At 35.7% G+C, this 26314-nt stretch overlaps 1 protein-coding gene and 2 non-coding genes across 3 annotated transcripts in view; 1 reads left to right on the top strand and 2 right to left on the bottom strand.

Moving 5' to 3' along the window:
- Nucleotides 1-17166, bottom strand: part of LOC137390696 (zinc finger protein GLI2-like) — a 33003-nt gene extending 15837 nt beyond the window's left edge. The window contains exons 1-13 of the mRNA XM_068077019.1: nucleotides 16914-17166; nucleotides 16057-16065; nucleotides 15736-15923; nucleotides 15009-15099; nucleotides 13704-13807; nucleotides 11697-11846; nucleotides 10538-10705; nucleotides 6573-6824; nucleotides 4984-5124; nucleotides 3676-3802; nucleotides 3350-3436; nucleotides 2695-2885; nucleotides 782-1059 (exon numbers count right to left, since the gene is read on the bottom strand). Of these exons, the coding sequence (XP_067933120.1) occupies nucleotides 782-1059; nucleotides 2695-2885; nucleotides 3350-3436; nucleotides 3676-3802; nucleotides 4984-5124; nucleotides 6573-6824; nucleotides 10538-10705; nucleotides 11697-11846; nucleotides 13704-13807; nucleotides 15009-15099; nucleotides 15736-15923; nucleotides 16057-16065; nucleotides 16914-17166 (2039 nt within the window). The remainder of the gene's footprint in view (nucleotides 1-781; nucleotides 1060-2694; nucleotides 2886-3349; nucleotides 3437-3675; nucleotides 3803-4983; nucleotides 5125-6572; nucleotides 6825-10537; nucleotides 10706-11696; nucleotides 11847-13703; nucleotides 13808-15008; nucleotides 15100-15735; nucleotides 15924-16056; nucleotides 16066-16913) is intronic.
- Nucleotides 6376-6448, bottom strand: Trnam-cau (transfer RNA methionine (anticodon CAU)). Its single transcript has one exon. It is a non-coding gene; the product is annotated as a tRNA-Met (tRNA).
- Trnak-cuu (transfer RNA lysine (anticodon CUU)) lies at nucleotides 9863-9935 on the top strand. Its single transcript has one exon. It is a non-coding gene; the product is annotated as a tRNA-Lys (tRNA).
- Nucleotides 17167-26314: the final 9148 nt, after the last annotated feature.

Below are 26314 nucleotides of genomic sequence, written 5' to 3'. Positions count from 1 at the left end.
GGTCGTATTTAAGCAATATCTCGAGAATCGAAACAGATATCGTTTTACTGTCAAATGCACCTTATTCAGAACAAAATTCTTTACAAGATAAGTATAAAATTGTTTTGTGAAACCAACTCTCGCAAAATTTCCGACACCTTTGTGTTGATTGAATGCGGTGTGTTTCTTATTGCCGTGACAATAATGATTTTGTTTTCCCAATTTGAAAATTAATTAGAAATTGAATTGCTGAGTCAAAAGATGTTTTATTGGTTAGCAACAAGGTTGTTTCATTGGGAACAAAATTTGATTATTCTAGCTAATGTATGGGCTTCCTAGTGAAAAGAAAAGTGCAACCCTATTGATAAGCCGATACATCGGCTTATGGTCTGTACTTATATTAGCGCGAAAGCCGATACATCGGCTTACGGTAGCGAAAGAGTTAAAAACAAGTTCTTTGGAATTCATGGGGGTGGTCGTTATACAATTGACAAGATGACTGGCGGTAGATTTTTTGATGACGCTTGAAATGATTGGGACTTTTATAGTTTGGTACGATTCTTGTGAAGTTTATAGTTTTTGTACATATGCTAGTAGTGATTCAGTGCAAAAGTTTAGTTGAATGTAAACCATTTATTGGCATTGTTTTTGCTTTTTGTCTGAAGGTCTAATTTGCTTTAAACGGCATGGACTGGTGCAAATAAAGTTAGTATCTATCTATACCTTTACGGTTGTCATAATGTAATGGGTGAGACATGCTAGTTAGTAATTATTGTAACTAAATTGCTAACTAAATAAATACCTTTGTTGAAGCTTTTTTAATTCGGAAAAGTTGGGATCCACACATCTGACAGGATCAGATGCCCTGCGTCTCTCTTGCTGGGGATACTCATGGGGAAGAGGCGTATGGGCTGGTGTCGCTGTACGCCAACCATCGTTTAATCGTGCTTTCCTATAGTCTCGTCTCAACCCATCATGTCGAGTGGCAGGACTTAACAAGTGCATAGATTGCGATTGAACGCAGAGGTTAGGCTGACTACCAAGTCTAGCCTTTTCCATTTGGTCTGTTACGCTGTTTAGCTATAATAACACAATCATCCGGTTCACATTTCACTTCGGCAGTCAATGCATTTTGGACACTGAATATGATCATTAGCAAATTAAAAAATGACTTAAATGATTATATGAAGCAACAGCATTGAATCTATCAGAATGCATTATATTAAGAGATGACACATGCACAGTGCACCATGTATACCATCACTAGGCCTTGCCAGTAGCTTTGAAGGGTCAATAAAAGGGCAGCAAGCTGCTGAATTAGAGCGGAAAAGAGGCAGAATAAACAGAAAACAAAAAAGCCATCATGCAGCAGAAATGTTAGAAACCATTAGAGACCTGGCTATCTCCTTTCCCACTTTAGACACATCAGTTCAGACAGTTGGTCTAGCATCAACTGGGCCAGAAACGTAAATGATGCTGTTAGTAACACTGAGACAAGGGATGCGGTAGCCACGACTATTAGAGTCGTACTCTTCAATATCTCCAGTGGGACAGCCCAGTAACCAAACACAGCTTCTGAGCAGACAACTCCAATTACCAAACTTACTGATTCAACTGTGGGTTGTAAAGTCAAACATGTTAATTACATAAACTGTGCAATCCAAAATAACCATGACTTTTGATTGTTTGTGTAATAAACACAACATATATACAAAAATACACTTTGCTTGGCATCCGAAAGTTAAACATGAAATAGTAAAAGATTACTTTTCAAAGAAAAAAAGATTAGCCAAAACTAAAAATAGCACAAAGAAAAGATATGCAAATATTTAAGATTTATAGGTTAAAACTGACATGAAATTTTTTCAATCTTTTAGCGCGAGCTTAAAAACAGACATATGGTGTCAAAATTGCTGAGAATCTGACGATAAACAGTGAGAGACTGCTGGTATATGAGTAGCCATTTAAGGCTTAGGTTTCTAGATTGAAGACCCTCAACCTTAGTGGATTATAAAAAAAATGTAATGCTTATAACCAACCAGTTGTGAGGTTGCTAAATCACAGAAACAAGATTCCAAAGAAATATAATACATATCACTTATAGTGAGTGGTAAGCAAGAGATGTGCAGTGCATAATGTAGCGAGTGCTATGTGGCTAGTACAGTGATCACTTACAGCACTTAACAGTATCCAGCGCTGAGCATCATAAATAAACAATCGTGAAGTAGAGCCACCACCACTCCATTTTACATACATTAGTTTAGCCATTGTGTATATACACAGATTATGCGCCTGTTTGTGTGAAAAACTGCAGCCTATCTTTAAAACATTTGATTCACGGAGTTGCTTTACCTAAAAATAACATATCACCTGGCTTGCATTCTAATCTTCTCAAATGGTAAAGAAAATGCTGCAGGAGGATGATACAGACAAAATATTTTTTTTATGAATGACCTTCAACCAAGTAATCTTTGAAAACCAACAAGATAGTCCGACAAAGCTTGTTTTCAATCTAAGGCTAATAACTTGCTTTTCTTTCTAATTGTTTGAATAGTTGTCAAATTTAGATTAACCCAGGCTTTCTTCTTGGTCACACTCAACAGAAATGTGGCTATTGAAATATCCCCAGTTTGCTGAGGGGGCAAAAAGTGAAGCGTAAAGCAGTAAGGGATCACTGTAGTGCATGCTGCTAAGAGGCATAGAAAGTACTCATACCTCTCTACTAGCACGATCAGGCAGATTGCCAGCAATGTCGTACTCATAGGGAGAGTTCATAATACTGAGCCTGGCGGAAAGCTGAGAAGTCTCGCTAGACCTCCTGCTCGACCTCAAACTGCTCATGTATGAGCTCAGGGTACTCGTGTTGCTATCACGACGCGGAGCACCAAAGGCTTTTCGCGACGGTTCTGTAAGATATAAAAATTTCATCAGAAGTAAAACATGCCTCGCAAAATCTATCCCAATATTTCCCAAAGACATTGCAATCTAGGAATGCCTCTTCCCTTCCTGAGCTTACTTTGAGAGGCTGCCAGATAAAGCTGCGATCAAACGCCATAGGGTGACACAACTGCAAACTTCAAAGATTTCAGCACTCCAACCTTAATCAAACGTAACTTGATTATACTTATCAGAATAGCCATCTTCATAGGCAAATGCACACGAAAGACAGTTGACCTACCACAGATCAGCTCACACCACCGACTGACAAGTACTTGAGCTCCGACAGGCACAACTCATAACTCATCGATCGATTGAATTCAAATACCAATCAATAATCTCCCCCTTTCATCCTACCACTGTCAAATAGTTTCACAAGTGTAATTGCACTGCGTGAATAGTCTAAGGAGATACACGCTGACATATTTCTTACCAATGATTTCTGGTAGCTGTCTTTGAGGTAACAGTGTGGAATTCCTACCGGTGAGATCTTTAGTCTTCACTTTGGTCTTCTGATCACCTGAGTAGAAAGTGTTTGGCATGGAGATATAAAAGCTATATAAGAAAAGTTTTGTATTACTGTGTAATAATACATATGAATTAGCTCTATGAGTTGCCAAAATATGGATTATTTTGAATGTGCAAATATATAAAAACATTTTTGACAACTAAGGACAACTGCCTCCAACAGTATTAATCTAGTCTAGAGTGCATAATCAACAGTGTCCAGCCGTGATGGGTCATTAGAATTGAGCTCACCTATGAAGACATTAGGTATGGACGGAAGAGATGTTACAGCTGTTGATTTGCTCGTGAGCTTCGTCTTATAGTTCCTAGAGTTGACACAATGAGTGGATCTTGAAATGAACATGCTCTGGCCTCCCTCCTGTGTAACAAACAGGCCATCGAACAATGTTGCCTTTTATCGCTTACTTAGCACTAATGTACCAACATGGAGACATAAGCAGTTGACAAGCTCTCACCCAGGATCATAAAAAACATAAATCAGGTTTGCTAGCTGTAAAGGCATAGCTGACAATCCCAAAACTATTAGACAAAGTCACTTCTCTCGTAAATTATGAGAAGCTTAGCTCCAGTTTTTCCCAGACATTTGCATAGCATTGGTATCTTGTTAGCCATTATGACCAACCAAGGTCCTCGTAAAGGCCTGACCGCATGTAATATTTCTATTTGCCATCTCGCTAATATTGTGGATTTGAGAGAGCCAACAACGGTTGCAAAAGAATAAAAAGGTGATGTGCCTGTAATATAAAAACTTTTCTTTTTCATGGCCGGTATTGTTGCAGGCCGATGTGGTTACAACGTTGCAAAGCAGCTAATCATGGCTATTACATTTAATTCATGGGTTGATTCAGTTCAGAAAATTTCCTTCTCACAAAAAATCGACACAAAAAAATTATGGATTTGTAAAGATAAGAAAAAAAAATTGTATGAACAATCGACGCACAATTTCATGAGCTTCTTTGATTGGTGAATGTGAAACAGCCAAAGATAAAAATGTGAAAAACTTTGCAATTCATTTTTGATACAGCAAACAAATATATTATCTAAGTTATTTTTGAAGGAATCAAAACAATTTTTTTTTATTGAAAGCAATGATCGAGCAAAGTATAGGCATATCAGCTCAATATCAAAATAAGTACACTCTTAACAATTCATAACCCTTTGCCTAGTGCTAGCTACAAAAAATTGTTGCTAATCTGACTTCCTGTTTTGATCGTTGTAGCTCTTAATTCTAAACCTTACTGCAAGGTAGAAAACAATGCTCAAATCTATAGAATGGTATTTATGAATGCAAATATGTTGTGAACAGGTTTTTTTTATAAAAAATATTTCAGCATGAGTTGGTTAAAAATCTTAAATGTAATTGTGTTGATGCCTATGTCATTGGAAATATGAACAATTTATTTTTTTTTGAAGCAAAGTGCCATGAACATAAAAGCAAAAGACATGAAATAATAAACCATAATCTACACAGTGAGTCATTAAATTGTACCAACTTAAAGAACTGTTTAATTACTGCCACAATGAGACAAAAAGACTCACATTTCGCTGGTCAGAGTCATTACTCTCTTCTGCGATGGTCTCCTGCATTGCACCCAACGGACTTGCTGCCAATATGTTGATACCAACATCAATGTCACTTTGAGGAGAGCCCTGTTCATTGGTCACTATTGATCCAGTGTCCTGAGCCAAATAAACCTTGTAAATTAACAAGATGAGCCCAATAAAAAGGAAACAGAAGAGTATGATATTAAATACGCCGGAGAAACTTTACAACTATAAATGTACATGCAAGGCGAACAAGATCAACTTGTAGAATTGTAGCCTTGTACAATTAATGTAATTCCTAGAGTGTGCATGTAGCTTTTTCCGCTAAAAATTCCCAATAAGTTTTTTATTTTGCCTAAATTACTTTCTTAGTTTACATACAATTATTATATCACAAAACAATGGCATATTTCTTTTCTTTTAGGCAACAGGGTTTGCGAGATAGAACCATTGTAATCAAGGCATGCGATGAATTAAAAGCGATATTAACATGTTTTATTTGGTACCTATCAATGAATTTATTGTATCAATAGCACATTTGTTTCTAATAACTATGAAAACGAATTTCATAGAAAGCTATGAGTTATTGAGAGAATATGTTCTATGTCAACTAACACCTGAAATGAAACCAGAAACATGCCATTACATTGCGTGTAAAATCTAATGCGAGTGCAAATGGAAGTGTTGTAATAACTAAAATTAATAGCCACGATAGCCATTATAACCATTATAATCAGCTTGTTTTCTAGCACGTGAATATCATTCTGTGCAAAAGGAGTAAGCTCTCATTTTGAAGATGATCAAGTGTATTTAGTAGCAGATTAGAATTTTTCGATTCAGTGTATGCCAATAGTACTACTACAATAATGATTGCCTAAAATTTGAAGGGGTCATTGCCATTATTGTACAGATAACAAAATACAACATAAGTCAATTCTATTTCTAATATAATATAAATTGCTGTGTAGCATGCATACCTGTTTTTATTGGGAGTACCCAACCCATCTTGTTACAAACATTGTGACAATACATCTTATGCCATGAAATATATTTACTACATCTATCATGTGTTATATCTGTCATTGTCAATGAATAGTCATAAAAGGGTCCCATAAGTCTACAAAAACATATCTAACATACTATTAACTTGAACATGAAAACCCTAATATGTTATACCAAGAAGTTGCAGCACTCCATTGGTCATTTAAAACATAATGCATTTATTGTAAGGCACTTAGAGATTGTGGTGAAACTGCAGCTAACTGTCTAAAAAGGTTACAAATAACAGAGAACTTTCCCAAAACATGGAAGCCAAATACATCGTACGTTTAAGCCAAATATGAATAAAAAGTTAATTTACAACCAGAAAAGACAATTGAAAAACTATGCCCCGAGTGAGGATCGAACTCACGACCTTCAGATTATGAGACTGACGCGCTGCCTACTGCGCTATCGAGGCACATGGACACTATCGGCATTATAACTAAATCGATGGCTAGGCTCGGCTAATATTTATAATTAGACCCAACGGATTAATGAGCAGGGTGTAAACGACATCGCACAAGAACGTCATTTGATAGTACCTGGTGATTATGGCGATCATTGGAAGCAAACCCAGTTACTGTAAGACAGCCTTCCACGGAATTCTTGTCCATACTTTGGCTTTCAGACTTTACCTTCCTGATGGTGTTATCACGACAACCTGGGGTGTCAAGGCCTTTGTGCTTTTTCCGCGCATAAAACTCTGCTCCGTGGACTGTTTTGACATGTTTTCGTAAAGAGCTTGGGTCGGTGTACCGTTTACTACAGCCATCTATTTCACAGGCATAAGGTTTCTAACAAAAAATAAAACAGCTCACATAGTGAAAATGGAATGCTGACAACTCAAAACATTTGTACATAAATAACACACCACACTATTTGTCCGGATAGTTTTTTATCTCGAAAAATATATCAACTGATCACTAATAAAACCTATAAGGAAGGTACCAAACAATACCTCAGGTTGATGGTGGCATCCCAACAAATATACCCACAGGCATGTAGAATGAACTAGTGTAAAGGAACTCCCGCAATCACAACAGGTTACAAAATTTTACTATACACAGATCGCACATTGTTTCCATGGTTTAACAAGTAGGATCTATGTTGTTTGTAGACATAACCCTTGGATTCTAGGTATAATTTAAGTACAACTAGTTTTTATTGTAACTCCAAGATAATAAAACATTCGCCATGATCAAAAAACTGATTGCACTAGCCAATAACTTTTTTCAGTTTCTCGGTACACATTTATTAAGAGATCTTTAACAAGTTAGAGGTAAGTTAGCAGATTTATTGCATCCAAAAGGTTTAATATCGCCCCACCAAAAAAGAGAGCAAAACACAGGCGACATTGGCATCGCCCGTAATAGGGCAAAATTTATCTTCCCAAAATTCTGACGAGTCATTTGAAAAATAGTCCGCAACCTGCTTGCACCCGCCCTCCAATTGACCGCCACTATAGAGGAAATGTTGAAAAATAGAATGCCATGGCGTTCAATTAGAAGTTTTACGGTAAACAATTACATTGGCCAGAAATAAGCTTGATACACTTCGTCTTACTCTCCTTTCCTTTTATTGGTTATAAAAGCATGTGGCTTTAAGCAACAATTTATGACTAATTCCGATGGCGAGGACTTGAATGTTTAACCGATCGATGTCCAGAAACATGGTGATAGGACAATAAAGCTATGACTCCCTCCACCGCTGATATGAATTTATCTAGTCTCACAGTTTCTTGTATATATTTGCTTAAACTTTTCAGCTTACCCAGTTACGAGTCTTACATGGATATTTGAAGTTGTCTATGTGAATGGTGTGAAACGGTCTAGAGACGACAGCCTTGCATTAATAACAATCAAAAAAGATTCCAACATTTCAAACAAACTAAATGTTTGTAGATTTGCGTTTATATTCATAAAGCGAACACGAAAAGCCATAATATAAAGTTTATAAAAACAAATCATAATAGTTCTTTCTTAACTACAGTGCTAAAGTAACTTATTAACCCCAAGCTTTAAAGCAATTTTTTGTAAGCTTTCATGTTATGATATTACTCGTCCTTTAGAAAAAAATTTTGTTAAAGATTACTTGCAATTTAATTGCTCTGCGGTATTCAAAAAAGTAGACTACAGTTACTTGAGATAGCAAAGATCTTACAAGCTTTGGGTCACTTTGTACAAAATCTCTGAGATCAAAAATAGGAGTGCAGAAAAAGAGTGAAACCATATTTTCTGGGTGTCGGAATCTTTTCTGATTAGCTATTGTAACAGAACAATTATTAAAGAATTGAACACAAGTAAACTAAATTGTGAGAAATTATTCGACAAGTATTTGATCGATAATCAAAAATTTATCCGAATGATCAGCCGGTCCAGTTTACAATAACACCATGTGTATATTGGCTGGGATGTGTACACTTCTAATTGCTTTCTACAGATTAGCTCCTACTAACCAATCAGAAAGTGATTATTTTGGGAAATTTTCTAGTGCGAGCAGATTACCGAACAAAAATGTTAAAACACTGTTCATCTATAGGATTCTAGACAGCATCATTAAACTATAGTCATTGTGACAACCAATGATAACCAGTGGTAACCAAGTTACCTCTCATTTTAATATCAAATCTTAAAAAGAAATCTACGCATTCTGTTACATCTGTCACATGCCAAGTATATATGCGAAACAAAATAAAAATAAGACAAAATGTATTCCTCTTTCCTTAATAGAAATTCTATCAAAGATACAATACCAGATGTATGTGAAATCTAAAATAAAAATAGCTAATAAATTTTAGGGTAACGGTGCATTTTAGGTCGGTACAACGCGCATACAACGCATGCGCGTTGTATGCGCGTTGTAATTTATTGATAATATTAATGTGTAATAATAATATTATTTAATTATTCAATATTCTATTTATATTTATAATTTGTTAATAAAACAGGTCTAAAACAATACACAAAGTATTCTATTTATTTTCTATTGACCGTTGTGACGATAGTGTATGCGCGTTGTATCCGCAATGTTTGTGGGTTGCAAGAGCCTTGTATGTGTGTTGCGCATGCGTTGTACCGACCTAAGATGCACCGTTACCCATTTTAGTTATTAAAGTAAAGGGCTGCAGAATATAATCTTTTACAAGAAGTTTGTTCAACAGCATACACAGAAAAGGTCTTGGGTTTAAACACATACAACTAACAGAAACAACTTAACGGACTGATTGTGGAGGAGGGGGTAACAGTCATTTTTGTAAGATGAAACTAATTTAACTAACATTTGGATCAAATCATACAATAAATAAGACATTGCTACCTCAAGTAATGCTGAAAACTCAGTTTTGAGCATGTAAATGCAGCTTCTATACATGATGACCAGCACAGTTTCTGGCATTAGAGTGTATATATATTTACAAAACTAGAAGATATTGCTAATATTGCTTAGAAACAGAAGCCATTGTATACATATATAATGACTATATACATGGACCGACATACATGGACCGATATATATATATATACAGAGGACTGATCCAAGCAACTTGAGCCACAATCCATACTTACACAGCTAAAAAAATAAGAGTGAATTTATTGAGCGAATTTATATCAGCAACATAGAACACATTGCTCACATGTGGTTGTTTGTACGATACTTAAACAGTTTGCATTCTTGAATGGGTGAGCCCGGCATTTTTTTCCCATTTTGAACACGACAGTTTATCGATCAAGACATTAGCAAAGAAACGGCAAATAAAGGCTTGCTAACTAGACGCGCTAGCTAGTTTTACTGGTCAAGAACATAATGGGGGTTATTAGCACCGTTAACAGCGCATGCCCGGGTAGCTCAGTCGGTAGAGCATGGGACTCTTAATCCCAGGGTCGTGGGTTCGAGCCCCACCTCGGGCGCAGCTTTTGTTTTTATTTATTCCAAAGATCTTTATTTATTTGTAATAAAGATCTTTTGAACAAATGTGTGTAGACAGTAGTAGTATAAACTACAGCTTCGCAACAAACTAACACTTCTGATACTTTTTGCAAACAGGAGCGGTATCCTAGTGTAACAATACTAATAAGTAAAATAAACAACAAGTTTTTACCACTCAGATGTAAATATCTGACATTGGCAAATTACTTTTATTCAGCTGTGGTAAATATAGCTGATAAATTCGGTGTATTTGTCTTTGTAGTTGGGATGTAAATGAAGCATGTCACATCTCTCATTTATAGTGATAAAAGTTACTAAAACCAATCATGAGCTAAAATGCAATGTAATTCATATATTTACTAGCATTAATAAATGAAAATAATTTTTCCTTTTTAAATTTCTAACAAGTAATTCAACTTTAATTCTGTTTAAGTTTTCTGTAATAACCAAACTATCAACCAAACAACACGGAAAATCTGAATCGAGTTAGTTTTAAGGCTGGATTGGAAGACCAAAAAAGTATCAAAACCGACTTGCATTTTGAATGAGGCATCATAAGGTAATGATAATTGTACTGACATACATCATTTGAATGCGTTCGATTCTGGTGTTTAGCTCTGTCAGAGGCATTGCTGAAGGCTTTCTGACAACCAGGGTATTCGCAGAGGTATGGCCTCTCTCCTGTATGTGACCTCATGTGTGTCTTGAGATTCTCTAGCCTTGAATATGCCTTATTGCAGCCATGAAAACCCTGCAGAGAGCACAATCGTTTACCATAATTTATTAACACACGCATGTGTGTAAAAGTTACCATCGTTCAATGAAAAACATGGATGCATGCAACTAACTAGTAGACGCCTAGCTGAGCCACAAATCAGGAAATGCTACATGGGGAAGACACCATTAAATTTTAAGTAGCCATAGGAATGCTAGAACTATTCTTAAAGTAAATGTTAAGGATTGCAATTCATTTAAACTTTGCTTGTTTTTATTACAATAACATAGCCTAACTTGTTTTTATCACAATAACATAGCCTTAGATTGTTTTTATCACAATAACGTAGCCTTATCCTGTTTTTATTGCAATAAGATAGTGCCGGATATTTTTTATCAATTCTTTTGGATACCAGAAATTGATCAAGATCATGAATGAAAAGCGGTATGTGGTCTGCAACGAAACTGCCTTATAACCAAAAGAGCAGTGACCCACGCCACTTTTTTCATGTAACTGGCTCATTAGGAGTTGACCTGTTCTGGTGTGCACCAGATGTCAAACATACACTAAAGGTGTTCCAGAAAAATTATCCTTTCACATAGCATTCTCATTGATATACGCAATTCTGGTGTGTCTTCAAGTCTTTCGTGTCACAAGGAGTGTCATCTTGTGGCTAATAATCACAATTAACAAATCCAGACGATAAGCTATAAACTAATTTGGAGAAATTGCCAATAAAATACAAAGAAAAGCATCAACAGATTGGAAATGAAATCAATAGCAGATGTGGTATAAGAATCACTAACACAAAGACAGAAGAATCAAGATTTTTCTTGCAGGGTGAAGACCAGATACTTCAGCCTTACCTCACTTGAGGTAATAAAATAATGATGAAAAGAAACTAGAGGGTAGAGACAGGGTTACTATGTGATACCACACCTGACACTAGAGGGTAGAGACAGGGTTACTATGTGATACCACACCTGACACTAGAGGGTAGAGACAGGGTTACTATGTGATACCGCACCTGACACTTGTGAGGCTTTTCGCCTGTATGTCTTCTCATATGTACAACTAGCATATACTGGGCTTTGAAAGGTTTTCCTTCCCTACAGCAATCTCTCCATCGACATACGAAATCCTTTCGATTGCAGCTGATATGGTCCTGGTTTACATGCTGTAATAAAGCTGACCTATATTATATTGGTCTTTAACCAAACTTGACTACTCAAAAATTAAACTTGGTAAAAAATAAGAAGGCTGCGGGCAAAAAGTACCTACAAACCATGGAACTAATGTTACGCACTTATTCATGTGTCCACATTTATTATGGAAATTACTTATAAATAGCGCAGCTCAACTCAATTAAAAGAAACGACAAAAAATATTATGCAAATTTTAATCACGACACATCTAAGAAGAACCTGGTATAGGTATGTGGAGGAAAGGCAAGTAAACCACTCTTCCTTAGCTACTGACTAGCTGCACCACAACCCCAGGCAACATTTGAGCAACTATCATAGACATATGAATTGAGTGTCTTACCACAATCTGCCAAGATAATTTAATAGCTTATATGTAAATGGCTTCTCCAGCTATGTTCTGACACACACATAACAAGAACGGTTTTTAAGGGGAAACCGTAACATAGCAAAGTTGGCGTCTTATGGTATTGTCAATGCGATAATATTCAATTTTCACAACCGCAGCAGTTATACTTTCCGCTCTAGAATTATCGTGAGCCCGACTGAGTTATGAATACCATACACCGCAAAGGTGCACCGATATAATTTGCATACGATGGAATCTACGGGTCTCATAGCTAATAATCACCCATCCAGTAAATGTACACACTGCTGTGGCAAATGGATGCTTATTCATTTCAAATATCTTAAACAAATGTATATTTAGCTGGCTACTGATAATTCTTTTGGGCATGTCCTTCATGGCTGTTAAGCTGGATGCTTACAAAAATAATGTCTGCGACAGTCAACATCAGACATTATCGGATGACGATGTCATCCATTTTCTCTACCAACCCACACACACATCCACATGATAGTCTGGTAGAAGACACAGAAAGGTTGACAGCAGTAACTGTCATCATCAAAGGCCTTGGCTGACTTAGATGTAATTAGAGCAGCCTATTAAACTCGAGCATTAGCATAGGTCTTTCCAGTTGATCATGTAGAGATTTTTGTACGCGTGATCAGTAAAACCTGCAGGTTCAAATGATGCTCTGCAACTAGATGAATTCCATGACTGCTGTGCAGGATTCCATGGATTGAGTAGAATGTAATAAATCATACTTGAGAGATATGAAATCTAGTGATGCTTGGACTCTGGCCATGCATCTAATAATCAAATATCTAGACATTTCACAATAAACACTCAGGGTGGTCAAACTCATTGCCATAAGTGTTACTGCAGAAGGCTGCAAAATGTGCTGAGAGTAGTTCAACAACATTAATTCTAAAGCAAAATCTACATTTCATGCCAATAAACTGTATGATATAAGCATTAGCAAGTAAACATAAGTAAACTTTTGAAACGAAAAATGGATATGAAATGCTGAAGAATTGCACAGTATGGACATAATTATAGAACAAAGATAAAAAAAGAGAACCGCAAATGTATGGGGAACTGTAGCTAATTCCATAGGGCATATATATATATTCATATATATACAGTGAATATATATATATTCACTGTATATATATATATATTCATACATATATATACAGTGAATATATATATATATATTCACTGTATATATATATTCATATATATATATATATATACAGTGAATATATATATATATATATACAGTGAATATATATATATATATATATATATATATACAGTGAATATATATATATATATATATATATATATATTCACTGATAACCCTAAAAGTTTGTATCAAAAAAACCCATCTGCCAAAAAGCATAACCGGGCTGCTACCACTAACAAACCAATACCATATAACACCAATGCAATTTCAATGTTGTTGACCAAATTCATATTTTCTTACCTTGACTAATTCCTCATGCTGTGAAAACTGCAATGTGCATTCATCCCATCGGCAGGTAGTCTCTTTGAAGTCCAGAAGCTCGTCATCACCATCAGCCTTCACCCCTAAAATACCCTTTCCGGTTTAGGCTGTGCTTCTAATAATCAATACGTATTTTGTAATCCGACTAAAACTATTTGAGCCAATAAAAATTGCACATGAATTTTCTCCATCTCAAAATAAGAAAGAAGGGTAGCAAAGTTGTTCAGGAGCACTTACAGTGAGAATCAGCTAAATCTGGGATAAATCGGAAAATGGTATAAGCAGATCTATAGACCGATAAGAGGGATATTATCCTTGACCAGTAGGCATTTAGAAAAGGATCCAGTGCATCTCTCGCCATCTCAACCGAAGAATTCAATCAGATCCCTCTTACGCAGAGACTGATGTGAAGATTAAATATTTATTAAGCTTTTAAGTGCAATTGTGAGACAGGCCAACTTACAAGGATACTGGTGGAAATACAGATTAGAGAGTGATGCGAAAGAAAAACAACCAGTGAGCGAGCTGGTTTCGCTGTACATATCACCAAACAATTGAAAATCAAAACTGACGAGTCTCATTTTAAAGGGAGTACTTTACACAAATAGATGTAGATAGATGCGTACTGCAATGCTCGACATGCAGCAACAATGAAGCCTCCCTGATGAACAAAATATGGACAGCTAGTTGATTGTCTACAGTTTAATAATAAGTTGATAATAAAATGTACTAGAGTGTTATTGACAAAAATTATTTCACAAAGTACATCATTAGTTGAAGGTCTGTATGATTTTATACATATTTATAGATGAATGGACAGAATGACCGCAATCTGCCAATTATAAAAGAAACTAAGGAAATGCCTATAGGCAATGATCTCCTTAATTTCCTTTACACCTATCCCTAATCTAGCCCCATTTTAAACGCCTCAACGGCGACACTGCAAGCAGTTCTCTCCATACTTTCACAGTTGCTAAGAGAGATGTAATGGTGGAGAATAAGCTTTTCTGCTTTTTACATTTAGACTCCAAAATAGGTGAAGACCTTGATATAGGTTTATTAGCACACTAAAAATACATTTAATAGTTTAATTAAGATTAATAGTTTCACATTAACAAGTTTGCTTGAAATATGTTCTTAATGAGATGTTTATTATTATTTATAGACACTATTTTTTCTAAACTAGACCTGAATCTATTATTAGACTATATAACAAGGTATTGCACCTGCTGCAAACAAAATAGAGTATTTGTATATTTTAATGAGTGAAACCTAAGGTGTTACCTGCATGCAGTGGTCTGTCCTCTGCATTATTCACAGTAGAGCTGACTACAACACTCCCTCCTCCAATCTCTGCTGGCTGCTTCGAAGTTTCCTTCAAATAAAAATGCTATCAATCATTTACAACATACGCCTAGAAGCTTCAAATGACGTAAGCTATATATTTATTTGATACTGCAATTCAATTGATATTGTTGACTGAAATGGTTGGGTGGAATTGAGCTTATCTTCAAGACTCACTGTTATTATCGATAGTAAAAAATTTACTGCACACATAAAAAAGTAAAAAAACATTTTATAAATTTTTGAATGATCGGTATACTTTTTCCTGGTGAGGGTTATAGAGGACCAAGTGTTATACGACACAAGCAAATGCAAAGATGTCACATAAAGGAATAGCTAATGAGACTGTGAACGATTTGTATTGTTTAAAGTCAAGAACAAAATAACTGAAGTTGAGAAACGAAAAAAGTGGCAGACAGTTTCAAAAGAAAATGAAAAGTGGGTGACACCGAGTAAGAAGTAATGAGTGCGAAATGATAGTTGTCACAATGAAGGTGAGTTCCTGTACAGCTACACAATATTAATGCTCAAATAAGTACCCACAATGTTAATGTTATACAAAGTGCTAAAAATGGCAGCCAATGAGAGATTATTACTAATGCTTACAATTTATGAGCAACAACCCGAATACCACCCAAGCTTTGCGATATGAGGAAGGGCTACCAACCTGATTAGAGCCATTTTCAGGTTCAACAGAAACGGGTAGCTGTTGAGGTGGGTTGTTAGATGATACAGCTAGGTGTGCTGTAGTAGCTGGATGGAATGGTGGGACAGCAAAAGGAAATTGGACAGGATAAACGGCGTGCATAAATGGTGAAGGCGGTTTAAGGGTTGGTGTCAATGAAGCCAATGAACCTGTAAATAGTACTAATAATATTATTTGCAGATAAACTGCAGAGAACAGCAGAGCTAGTCTCATAAAACTAGATACAAGCAGCTTAATATAAATTGAAGGAGTCTGCGAATAGCCCATGAACAATTTTCTTACCTTGAGGATCTAACAAAAAATATGCCACTCAAGACTTAACAGCAGAAACAGCTCTCAAAAACCAATTTCTTACTTGAAATAATTTCAAGGGGATTAAAAGTTATGAAAAATGACATTATCAAGCTGTTTAGCCATATGCTATCAAATTTTGTTTACAAATATCCAACCTTTTATTTTACATGATCGGACAAAGCTTCATCAAATTGCTAAAACCAAGACCACATGCATATTTTTATATTGAAACGATGAAACATTTTTGCCCTGTGCTGACCAAGTCCAATGTGTTAAACTTTGATGCTGTTGTTCAATGAGCACCCTACCCTCACAATTGCCAAATACTAGTGAATAAGCCCTGCCGTAGCATTGTTTTTCAATCCAGGCTTTATCATGTCCAAAAACGCCTTTTTTATAAATGAACTAATCAATTTTGTTCTATATTTTAATGCTGCTAGCATTGGCTTCACTTTTTTTAGTCAAAGATTTTTTTAGTCAACTAGTTTTTAGTGCTGCATTAATTACGGCCTGAGTGAAAGGAAACAATTTGACGAGTCAAATTGGCATGCCAGCCGATTAGCAAATAATTTATTGTGACAGCTTTCACCATGAATGAAATTATATATATTCTTTAGACTATTGCTTATTTTAGTATAAATTTGGTACAATTTTAAATCAATTTGATACCCTCAATGACCGTCTCGAAACGGAAAATATATGACTGATCAGATAAATTTAAATGATCAAAGCGAATACATACGTAGGGCAAATAAAAAAGAATGTCAAATTGCAGGAGATAGTTGTGGGATCATCTAAATTATCTGTAAGTAAATTATGTCATTTGATGAGTGCAACTGCCTGACCTGCTGAGAGATGGCCATATGATCCGCTAGCAGCAGATGAGCTCCTAGAGTTAGTATTGTGTAGTAGTGGAGTGAAATGCAGCGACCCTTCACTGCTTCTAGTGAGACTTTGAATGTCTAAGAATTCTGAGAATGGAGAATGAGATAGAGCGCGTTTCTTTCCCCTTCCACCTAGTGTGGAGTTCCTAGGACTGGTAAGACGAGAGGAGTTGAGAGATGGTGGCAATGTGATGCTGCCACTTTGAGGGGTCATTGGCACATCAGCTGACACAGATGACTTCTTACTTAGTTCTCCTAGATCTGGAGTAAAAATTGCATTGCACAAATGTTAGAACTACAAAAAGGAGGCGGAATGAGGTCTAGTACATATCATAAATGAATTAGTGGGTGTACGCACAAGTTATAATTATATCTATTGGCGCTAGCAGTTTACACCAAAGTCAATCATGAACATAGTCGCATTTACCTTGAAAAATTTGCAATATTTTTTAGGTTTAGCAGCAAAATGGACTCTACAAGATAAGAGATGGCAGAAAGATCTGAGCATCCTCAAAAACTATTTAACTAAAAAATACCTAAACATGCATTATTAATATATGCTGATTGTCTTTCTAATGTTTCAATAGCAATAAAACTAGGACAGGTGCCCCTACATTCATAAATCAGAATTATTACAACTTTAGCTTTACCCAGTACAATCACTTGACCAGAGATGCCAGACAAATGAAAGATGGCCTGTCAAAAATAAGTTTTTTCTACTATAAACTTGTGTTGCAATGTTGAAGTGTTTGCATGGCTACAGCATTGGGCTAACCAGCCTCTCCGCATAGCATCACAAGAACTATTAAACTTATATAATTACACGCTAAATCTCCATCATCTATACTCATAAAACCACTACCACCTCAAATAGGCAATAGCCATTTTATAAAAGCCGATGCTAAAATATTTACATACCACAAACAACAGAGTTATTGGATGAATAAATGATGCTAAGTTCATGGTCTTCATAGAGCCATGAAGCGCATAACAGATTTACATGTATGGTCACAAAAAACATCACAAGTCCAATTATTTCTTACCAGTGAGATGATGGCATGGCCTTCTAAGGTAAGAAAGGAAATTATTGGTTAAATGCTTAAGATTTTTTTGAAAAATTTAACAAGTTAAATGTGGCTTTGCCACATTTAGTGAAAATGCCATAGCCATGTAAGCCTGTGATATAGCTGATGCAACAAAGTTCACAGGAATCAAATGAATGTAAATGAATAACAAGGTAATCACATTTTTATGGTCTCAACAGCTAGCTCAATTTGTTGAGCTGTCTCTAGCAAGCCTAGCCCTGCCGCTGATACAAAATCTCCTAATATTTGCTATCGAGTGTAGTTGATGAAACAGGCACCATAATGACAATTTAAAAACCTACACACAATACGTTTGTTTGTAAAAAATAACAAGCATATTTAAATACAAATTTTAAACTGAAATACCTAATGTAAATAAACCATTAATGCTTACATGTGATGATTTAGACCGTTTTTAAATTTTAGATTTTTGACAACTTGCCCATGATGATGACACACCTCTTTATTAATGTTAACAAAGAGGTGTGTTACGACTGTGAATGTCAAGATAGTATCCATTAGTTTGAGAGAAATCTTAAATAAATATTACTGCGATGCGCCAAAATCTACACAGTGACACAATGCTTGCTACACCTGCATGTAGATACATTTGTATCGAGCAATATACTGAATGTAAATCAAGCATATATAAAATTATCCAAAGATAGGATTATTATTCAGCAAAAATATTGTGTTATTAAAGGTTCTGGTTGCAGCTGATATCTCCTGCTAGCACTTGTAAAGACTTGTAGTAGAATTAACAGCTCAAAATGAATCAGTCTTGCTTTGTTGTATTGTGTGTTCGACCTACTGAAAGGGGATCCTATCTGTTGGAGCTGCCGCTGTGATCGATCCCAATGCATTTGCGCTGCTAGCCTATCCATCGAGTTGGCCAAGGCAGGATTGCTCAGCAATGATATATCTGACTGGGTTGGACTACCAACCATTCTAAAAGACAGAGAATTCGCATTCTGAACCATAAACTATAATGCACCTCTCTGTGCAAACATACTTTGAAACATTCCAACTGCTCCGTAAATTCACGAAGACAACCTGTTAATCAACAAGCGTGTTGAGTTTTGTTAAAGTTCAAAGAGATTTTACAAAGAATAACTTTGAAACATAACAAATATTGTATTATTGCGCTATATTACTGTTAGCACAAGATCACAATCAATAAGAATATTTGAATGGACTGGAAGCGGTTGACATTGAAGCAGCAGATCCAAGGAATCAAAGTGGATATTACGCCTTACTTGACAATGAAACTTTTTAAAGCATAAGTGGGTGTTTAACTGCGGTTCTTCAACTGTCGCCGATTGAGGTATTGATTAATGAGAGTTGGCACCCAAGATAAGAGGAGTCAAAAACCTGCAGTCACACTTCATTACTGCCTATTGCTGAGCAGTGACAGACAGGCGTTTCCTTATGTCACACCATAGCGAAAAGATAACAATTATAAAGCAATATGCTGAAAGTGTGAAGATGAGGTATGGCATACTAAATGTACCTCATCCTAGCCTTTGAAGACTGAATTGAATAAAATCTAAAATATCCTGCTCATTGCCTTGAAACCATCTGCCATAGCATGGCCCTACACTTATAAACATATTTCATCACAAAAACCTAAGAGGTGAGTTTCTAATAGCTAGTTTTGTCACCTTGCAGGACTTGGGTGGTGGAAGTTGCCATGGTTGAATATGTATCTGCCTTCGTGGGTATTTGCTGACAAAGGCTGCCCAACGGGTGAAGAAGAGGAGAAACCAAGTGGCGATATTCCAGCAAGTTGTGCGTAGTATAATGCAAGAGCTGAAAATTGACAACCATTAACATAAGACAGCATGCACCATCTAAAAAGAAGTGATTTCTAATAATAAAAAATGGCTCATTCTCCTCTGAGAATTACTCAGTTAAACGAAACTGGAGTTTGCATACGCCACTGATATGATGAACTCGATACCAGCAACTGATAGTTTATAACCATAGCTGACTAATGCTACTGATATATTAGACTACTGTTGTCGCGTGTAAATAATGTTACGGTGGCAGTTGCTATAGGTGACTCGTGTAAGACTGCAAGGGTCATGTGAAATGTTAGACTGAAATCACCGCACACTATTATATCATATGGTAGCTACAACATGCTGGCAATAAAATAAACAGTTGTAACACGTGTTAAACTACAGTTCTAGACAATGACTTCTCAAGAACTTAGAATGATAATGGGTATAATAGTGCAAGATCCTAGGAGCTATTACCTCGCTAACGTGCTTGAACAAGAAGTGTCTGTCCGAGTTTATTGTAAAAAATATAGTTTGTGAATCAGTAAGATTTTTTTCAAGCTTGTCGAAGATTAACCAGCCTCAGGAATTATTGTGAATATGGTTAACATTCTCCAGTCTTTGCACAAAAATGCCAATATTTATACCTAATAAAATCCTACAATCAATATTCCATTATTATAGTTCTTGCATTTTTCTTTCACGTGCTCGAACATGTTGACTCGGTGTAGGTGTATAGTAAATGCACAACTTATGCCACCGAATAGCAAGAGCTTAGTTTTATCAAGTGATGTTTGCAAACGAACACAACCAAAAAAATAACAAACTCAACAAGCGCTGTTAACTTCATATTTATACGGTTTTGTTGTCTTTTATACAACACGACGTCATAAATAATTCAAAAAACTAAAAGTCAAGCTTAAAAATCTTATAACAGCAATAAAGTAAAATAGCAAAGATTTAGGAAAGAGTGTAGAATGAGAGTGATACGAAATATAGAGTAATGTAATTAGTGACAAGAAACATTCGAAAAGACTCAACGATATACATGTATCTTTTAAGCATCTTGCAACTTTGATAATAAATTTTAAATTAAAGCTAACGCCTAAAAATGCTGAATTCCCCTACACTAGCGCAATAGTACATTTATGTGGTTCAATAGTATGTAGATGGATATTAACTTTATTTACAATGCTGTTTAGAGCAAATTAGACCATGAGACAAAAACAAAAATAGCAAAGTAGTTTGTAATAATGTAGAAATGGAGATATTTGTCATTTCAAATGATTCAAATGATTTTATTTCCTGGTAAAAAACTTTTTTGTTGAACAACCATTTCTTCAAGCACAATATTAATTTTTAACCACAACAAGGGAATAATTCACATTAGACAATAAGATGATGCAGTAGTTAGACCAAAAAGAATAAAACTACTAAACAAATTTACTTCCTTCATAACTTAGAAATACGTTGTTATTGAATCACATTACATAGTCAGTACATAGCAAATTTTTCAGAAGAAACTCTTTAACCATTTTAGCTCAAAGATAAATAGCAAGACAAAGCGGTTGTTTAGCATTGTCTTGAGATTCCTTCCATCTCATTCGCATCAAATATTTGAGTGCTAAACAACGCTGGCGACAATTAGATAGTCTAAAACAGGAGCAGGAGATTGTAATCCATAGGAAAGCTGTAATTTAATCTTTTTTCGGGCTTAGAACAAAACAATATGTCAGCTATTAGCATAATTGTCTCTCACCCAATGGCAGTCACAGTCAGACATGGCAGTATTTGTATTTACTGAAAGGTAACACCCATCTAAATAAGCTTTTGATAGCAAGAAATAGCGAGAGGCCAGACCCCTGTCATTGGTATGCGCATTTCAGTTATCTTATAAAAATGGCCACCTTTTGTTAAAGTAGTCTGAAACACTTCGAAAAATAAGCCCTATTGCATAGGTACAAGTACTTGAACAAATTACAGCCTCGTAGAAAATGTGAACTAGTCTTGTTATGTAACAATTGATTTTTAACAAACACATTTTTACTTACATTGATTTTCATTTACGGTTCATGATGTGTTCTTTTCAAAATGATTTCTAAAAATATAATTAAAATCTGCAGTCAAGTGCATAATTTAGATTTGCACTTGGCTCTATTTGACAGCTTACAATGTTGATAGGCCGATTGCTCCAAAGGACTTCCAGGTAGAAAGGGCGATGCAAAAGGCTTTTTGCTGTTGGATAGCCCAGTCTCTCCAAAACTATGAGATGGCACTGGTGTTGGCCCGACACCCCGATCTACTGTGGTTGTGACTTTTTCTTTACTATCTGTAAGCGATGGCTCTTCGTCTACCGGCTCCAACACAGCTTTTCCAGAAATTGGCCGACATCGTTTTGGTGAATCTATAACCAGTAGATGGCCTTAAAAACCTATTTGTTGTAAACAAAAAGTGAAAAAACTTAACCGCAATCCTACAACTCCCAATATTTGTCCATGGACTTAAAATGGACAACAAACACAACAAACTTGGAATACGAAGTTTCAACAATTGAGAGACAGTCGTAAACTAACATAAGCCCGGAGGCTCTTTTTCTTTCACAGACTGCCCAGCAAAGCCAGTGTGAGATTACCTATTCCACATGTGGTCAGACACTAGAATATTAATTTGACTGACAACTGCTGTGTATATTAATTTCAGCAATCCGATCAATGGAAAGGAGAAAAGATTTATTGTTTGTAGCAATTTCGCATACAAGAAAGACGACTTCTAAATGGCTTTTGATGGTTTTGATAGTGTTAGTAGTAATTAGGCAGTTAATACTATGAAAACCACTAAAATATGATCATATGAGGCCCAAGGTTTCAGTGCAAAGATTTGATTAGCAAAATATGACAGTGGTCAGCAGCATAATAGCATGTGGGAATGACAGGCTGAGAGATCATGAGGTTTTGCCAAAGTTGACAGGTTAAAAGATTTTGATTCAGAATAATGCAATGTATTATTATCACATGCTTGTAGAGAAATAGGGCCTAGCAGGCTTACTTGGCCTTAGCTTATTAAACATTATGAAATCATGTTCAATCTACTCAGTCTACAAACACATAAAAACTTGAAATATAAAGAATTCACAAAAAATTATCATATCTGTCAACTGTGGTTGAAGAGCGTGCAAGTAAGAGCAATACCACTGATACAACATACCTGCATATGCTCGACAGACGAATTAAAAGGTAAACCTTATCACGGCCACAACTACATTATTTTTCAATACATTGTTTTGTGAAAAATAATTGCAATAATTAGCACAAGCCCATAAAGCAAATAATTAATGCAGAGAATTAAAGTGGCATATTCTCCACTAGTTATGATGAATTTTAGTGGCTTATTGTAAATGATTTTGTCAGTCACAAAATGTCCAATTTAGTATTCTGATATAATAATCAGATGGTGGGCTATAGGCAGATCAATTGCAGACAAAGTATGGCAAAATTGGAGTAATAGATATAAAAACATCTCAACTCTCAAGCTAAACTTCTGCCTTACAAATAAACTCATTGTACTTCTCAATGGTACATAAAATGAGGTCAAAATAACTAATGGTGGCAACGCATTTTGGTCTCTGTAAATTCTTCTCCACTGAACATTTAGTGATACATATAAGCAGTAAAAATACATGGCAGATATACTTCAGGGATAGAAATTCTAGAACACACCTGTACGTGGCTCTCTTTTTGCGATGAGGAGGTCAGGATGAGCTGTTGTCTGTTGCTCCATATTACAGACTATGTTCGAGTCAGTGCTCACGTCGTTATGTACAACCATTAGAAGGCATCTAAGTACAACCAGAATAGCCAGCTCATTAACTTCTCGCTCCCATCAGTATAAACGCGACAGAAACGTAAAACACTAAGAATCTATAAAGCTCACCACTTGACAGTATCCTAATACACTCCAACAAAAAACAGGAAAAACGGAAATATTGCAAGCGTCTTTAAATAAGGAGACATTACTATGGGGTGACGAATGTTGCTAAATTATGGTGACATCAAGCCCAGCCAACTGATGTTAGTAAAACAACTGATTTGGACTGAAATAAACTTATAGGTAAATCAAACAATACAAGTAGAAAGATGCACATACCTAAGTAGTTGAATTAAGGTTCAAAGTAATGTATTTCCACAGCGGCGTGCGATCATCTTAGCCAAAGAATAAATTAAATCCGTTGCTCTTTCGGCTCTATTAGAGAAACGTGCGAAGTCAGCAGTTAATGAAGGAGTCAGATAAAAGATCAAAGAGAAAGAACAAACCGGTTAAACTGACATAAATCAGCTCAAATACTGTATGTGGCAGTTTGAGCGTGCCTCTAACTTTATAGGTGATAATGACGGGAGCTTTTCGCTCATTGGCTATTGTCAGCATATAACCACTTCAAACAATAGGACATTAAGGTCTTTTTAGACCCTTAGAATAGCCAGAATAATAAAAAGTAGGGTAGGTGAAAGCTGAACAAGAGATGAGAGTAAAAAGCAAATACAAACAACCACCCTTCAATTGATGTCAATCAATTTACCCAAACACGTAAAGTGCTCATTGTAAGTGGCACGAATAGCAAGCAGATTAGTAAGGCATACATCTGTAAATGTGTAATAGTTACCGCGAACTGCAACATGACTCTTAATCATTCTAACCACTAGTAACAAATAAAACAACTCAAAGACAGATGACCAAACCTGTCTTGTTCGATATGCCAATAAAATGCAAGGCTGGGTAGCAGGCTGAAATCTATGTCAACAAACCCATGAAAAGGGTAATGACTTGCCATCTTAGGCATTTATCGTTAAAAAAGAGCATTCATTGTTTGATTTTAGATATTTATTAGACATGAACTAGTAGAAAAGCTATTTTATATCCAACAGACTTGTAAAGACATCAAGTGGTATTGGCTGAAGCATGATAGATTTGGTGGAATTTGAAGGTTAAAATAATATTTATTACTAATTTAATATCTATTATGTATAAGAGTTGGAAACAAAAATGTAAGTTTGTGTAGAGTACAATACATATAATAACACAACCTAAGTTAACCCAAAAAGCCATCATAGGATCAGTTTAGAAACAAGGCAAACAACTAAAATCGAGTATAAAGAAATTAACAAAAAGCAAGGCGAGCAAGCGAATATCGAAAAGTCTTGGCCAAGCATTATAACCCTAAGTTGACTAGCAACTTGGCCAAAATAATATTTAAGTAGCATCAAGGAAGTCTAAGATTACTAAAACTAACATTCCTCATTTCCAACATATTAAGGTGATCATCGCACATTTAAAGCAAATTGCATCTACATAAAACCTATACTGAACAAATGTTGATGATGGCCTAAAATACAGATTTTGCAAAATGCATATTAATGTGGTAGAAAGCAGTGTCATATTCCATCAAGCTGGATAGATTAACTGAGGCCACTAATAATGCCAGCCATAATCCTTATTACATAACCATTTTTAATCTAAGTCCTAGAAGCATTCTCATCACTGGAAAACCAGAAAGTATCAAGTGCATAAATATGATGTGCGGTCTCCCATTAAATATTAGCTTAAAGTGTTTCACTATCGGAAAACAAAATTATACATAGCAATAATGAGCGAGGCTATGTGTGAGCTGAGCTATGTGAGGTTCCAGTCTAACTGGTAAGTGAAGTGAATGCTTCACGGAGTGTTTCATAACCTGGTTGCTTAAACAAACATTTATTCTTTTACTCAATATAATAGTATGAATTAAGGCCATAATTGAATTGCTATAGCCATTTTTAATTCTAAACTACTATACGCATTGACATCACATAGAACACATACTTCATAATGCCAGTTGTTCTCGAGTCGTATTACAATTCGATATATTATCGCTAATGAATGGGAGCAGCCAATTTTGCAGAGACTAACGTTACTGGCACTAGAAACTCGTTATGGTAATGGAAAGCTTTTGCAACACACCAAACTAGACCTCAAGCTAATTCAATTAACAAATTGTACCAGCGTAGTTAATGTTCTGTGATACGTGAGATGCATATGCCTGACACTTCAAGACAAGTTTTGGATGATAATCATGCACGCATAGTCAAATAACCACAAAATATATCAGGGCTGCTAGTAGTTTATCTAAAAATCATTACACTTATAAGTGAACCCGATGGTTAAATCTACATGTGGATATATTCTAAGACCTTAAGAAATTTTGTTTTAAGAACTGGGATTTTATCACTTCACTTTGTTGAGAAAAGGAGATCAGATATGAGCTGCCAAATCTTATGGTTTAAAATATTTTAGATTTGAAACAGGGATAACATGATTGCTTCTGCTATGATTGTTCAATACTTATTTATTTTGAGAATAGTTTGAAATGTTGATGACCAATGGGTTGTACTGGTGTGAACTATTTTGGTAATAATAGCCGTCCCTATTTTTGCTTCACTTTCAAGTTTAAAGAATACAACACATA

This window comes from Watersipora subatra, chromosome 3, assembly GCF_963576615.1.
Source record: "Watersipora subatra chromosome 3, tzWatSuba1.1, whole genome shotgun sequence".
Taxonomy (NCBI): Eukaryota; Metazoa; Bryozoa; class Gymnolaemata; order Cheilostomatida; family Watersiporidae; genus Watersipora; species Watersipora subatra.
The sequence above is the reverse complement of the archived record's forward strand: the minus strand, read 5'-3'. Positions and strand labels throughout refer to the sequence as shown.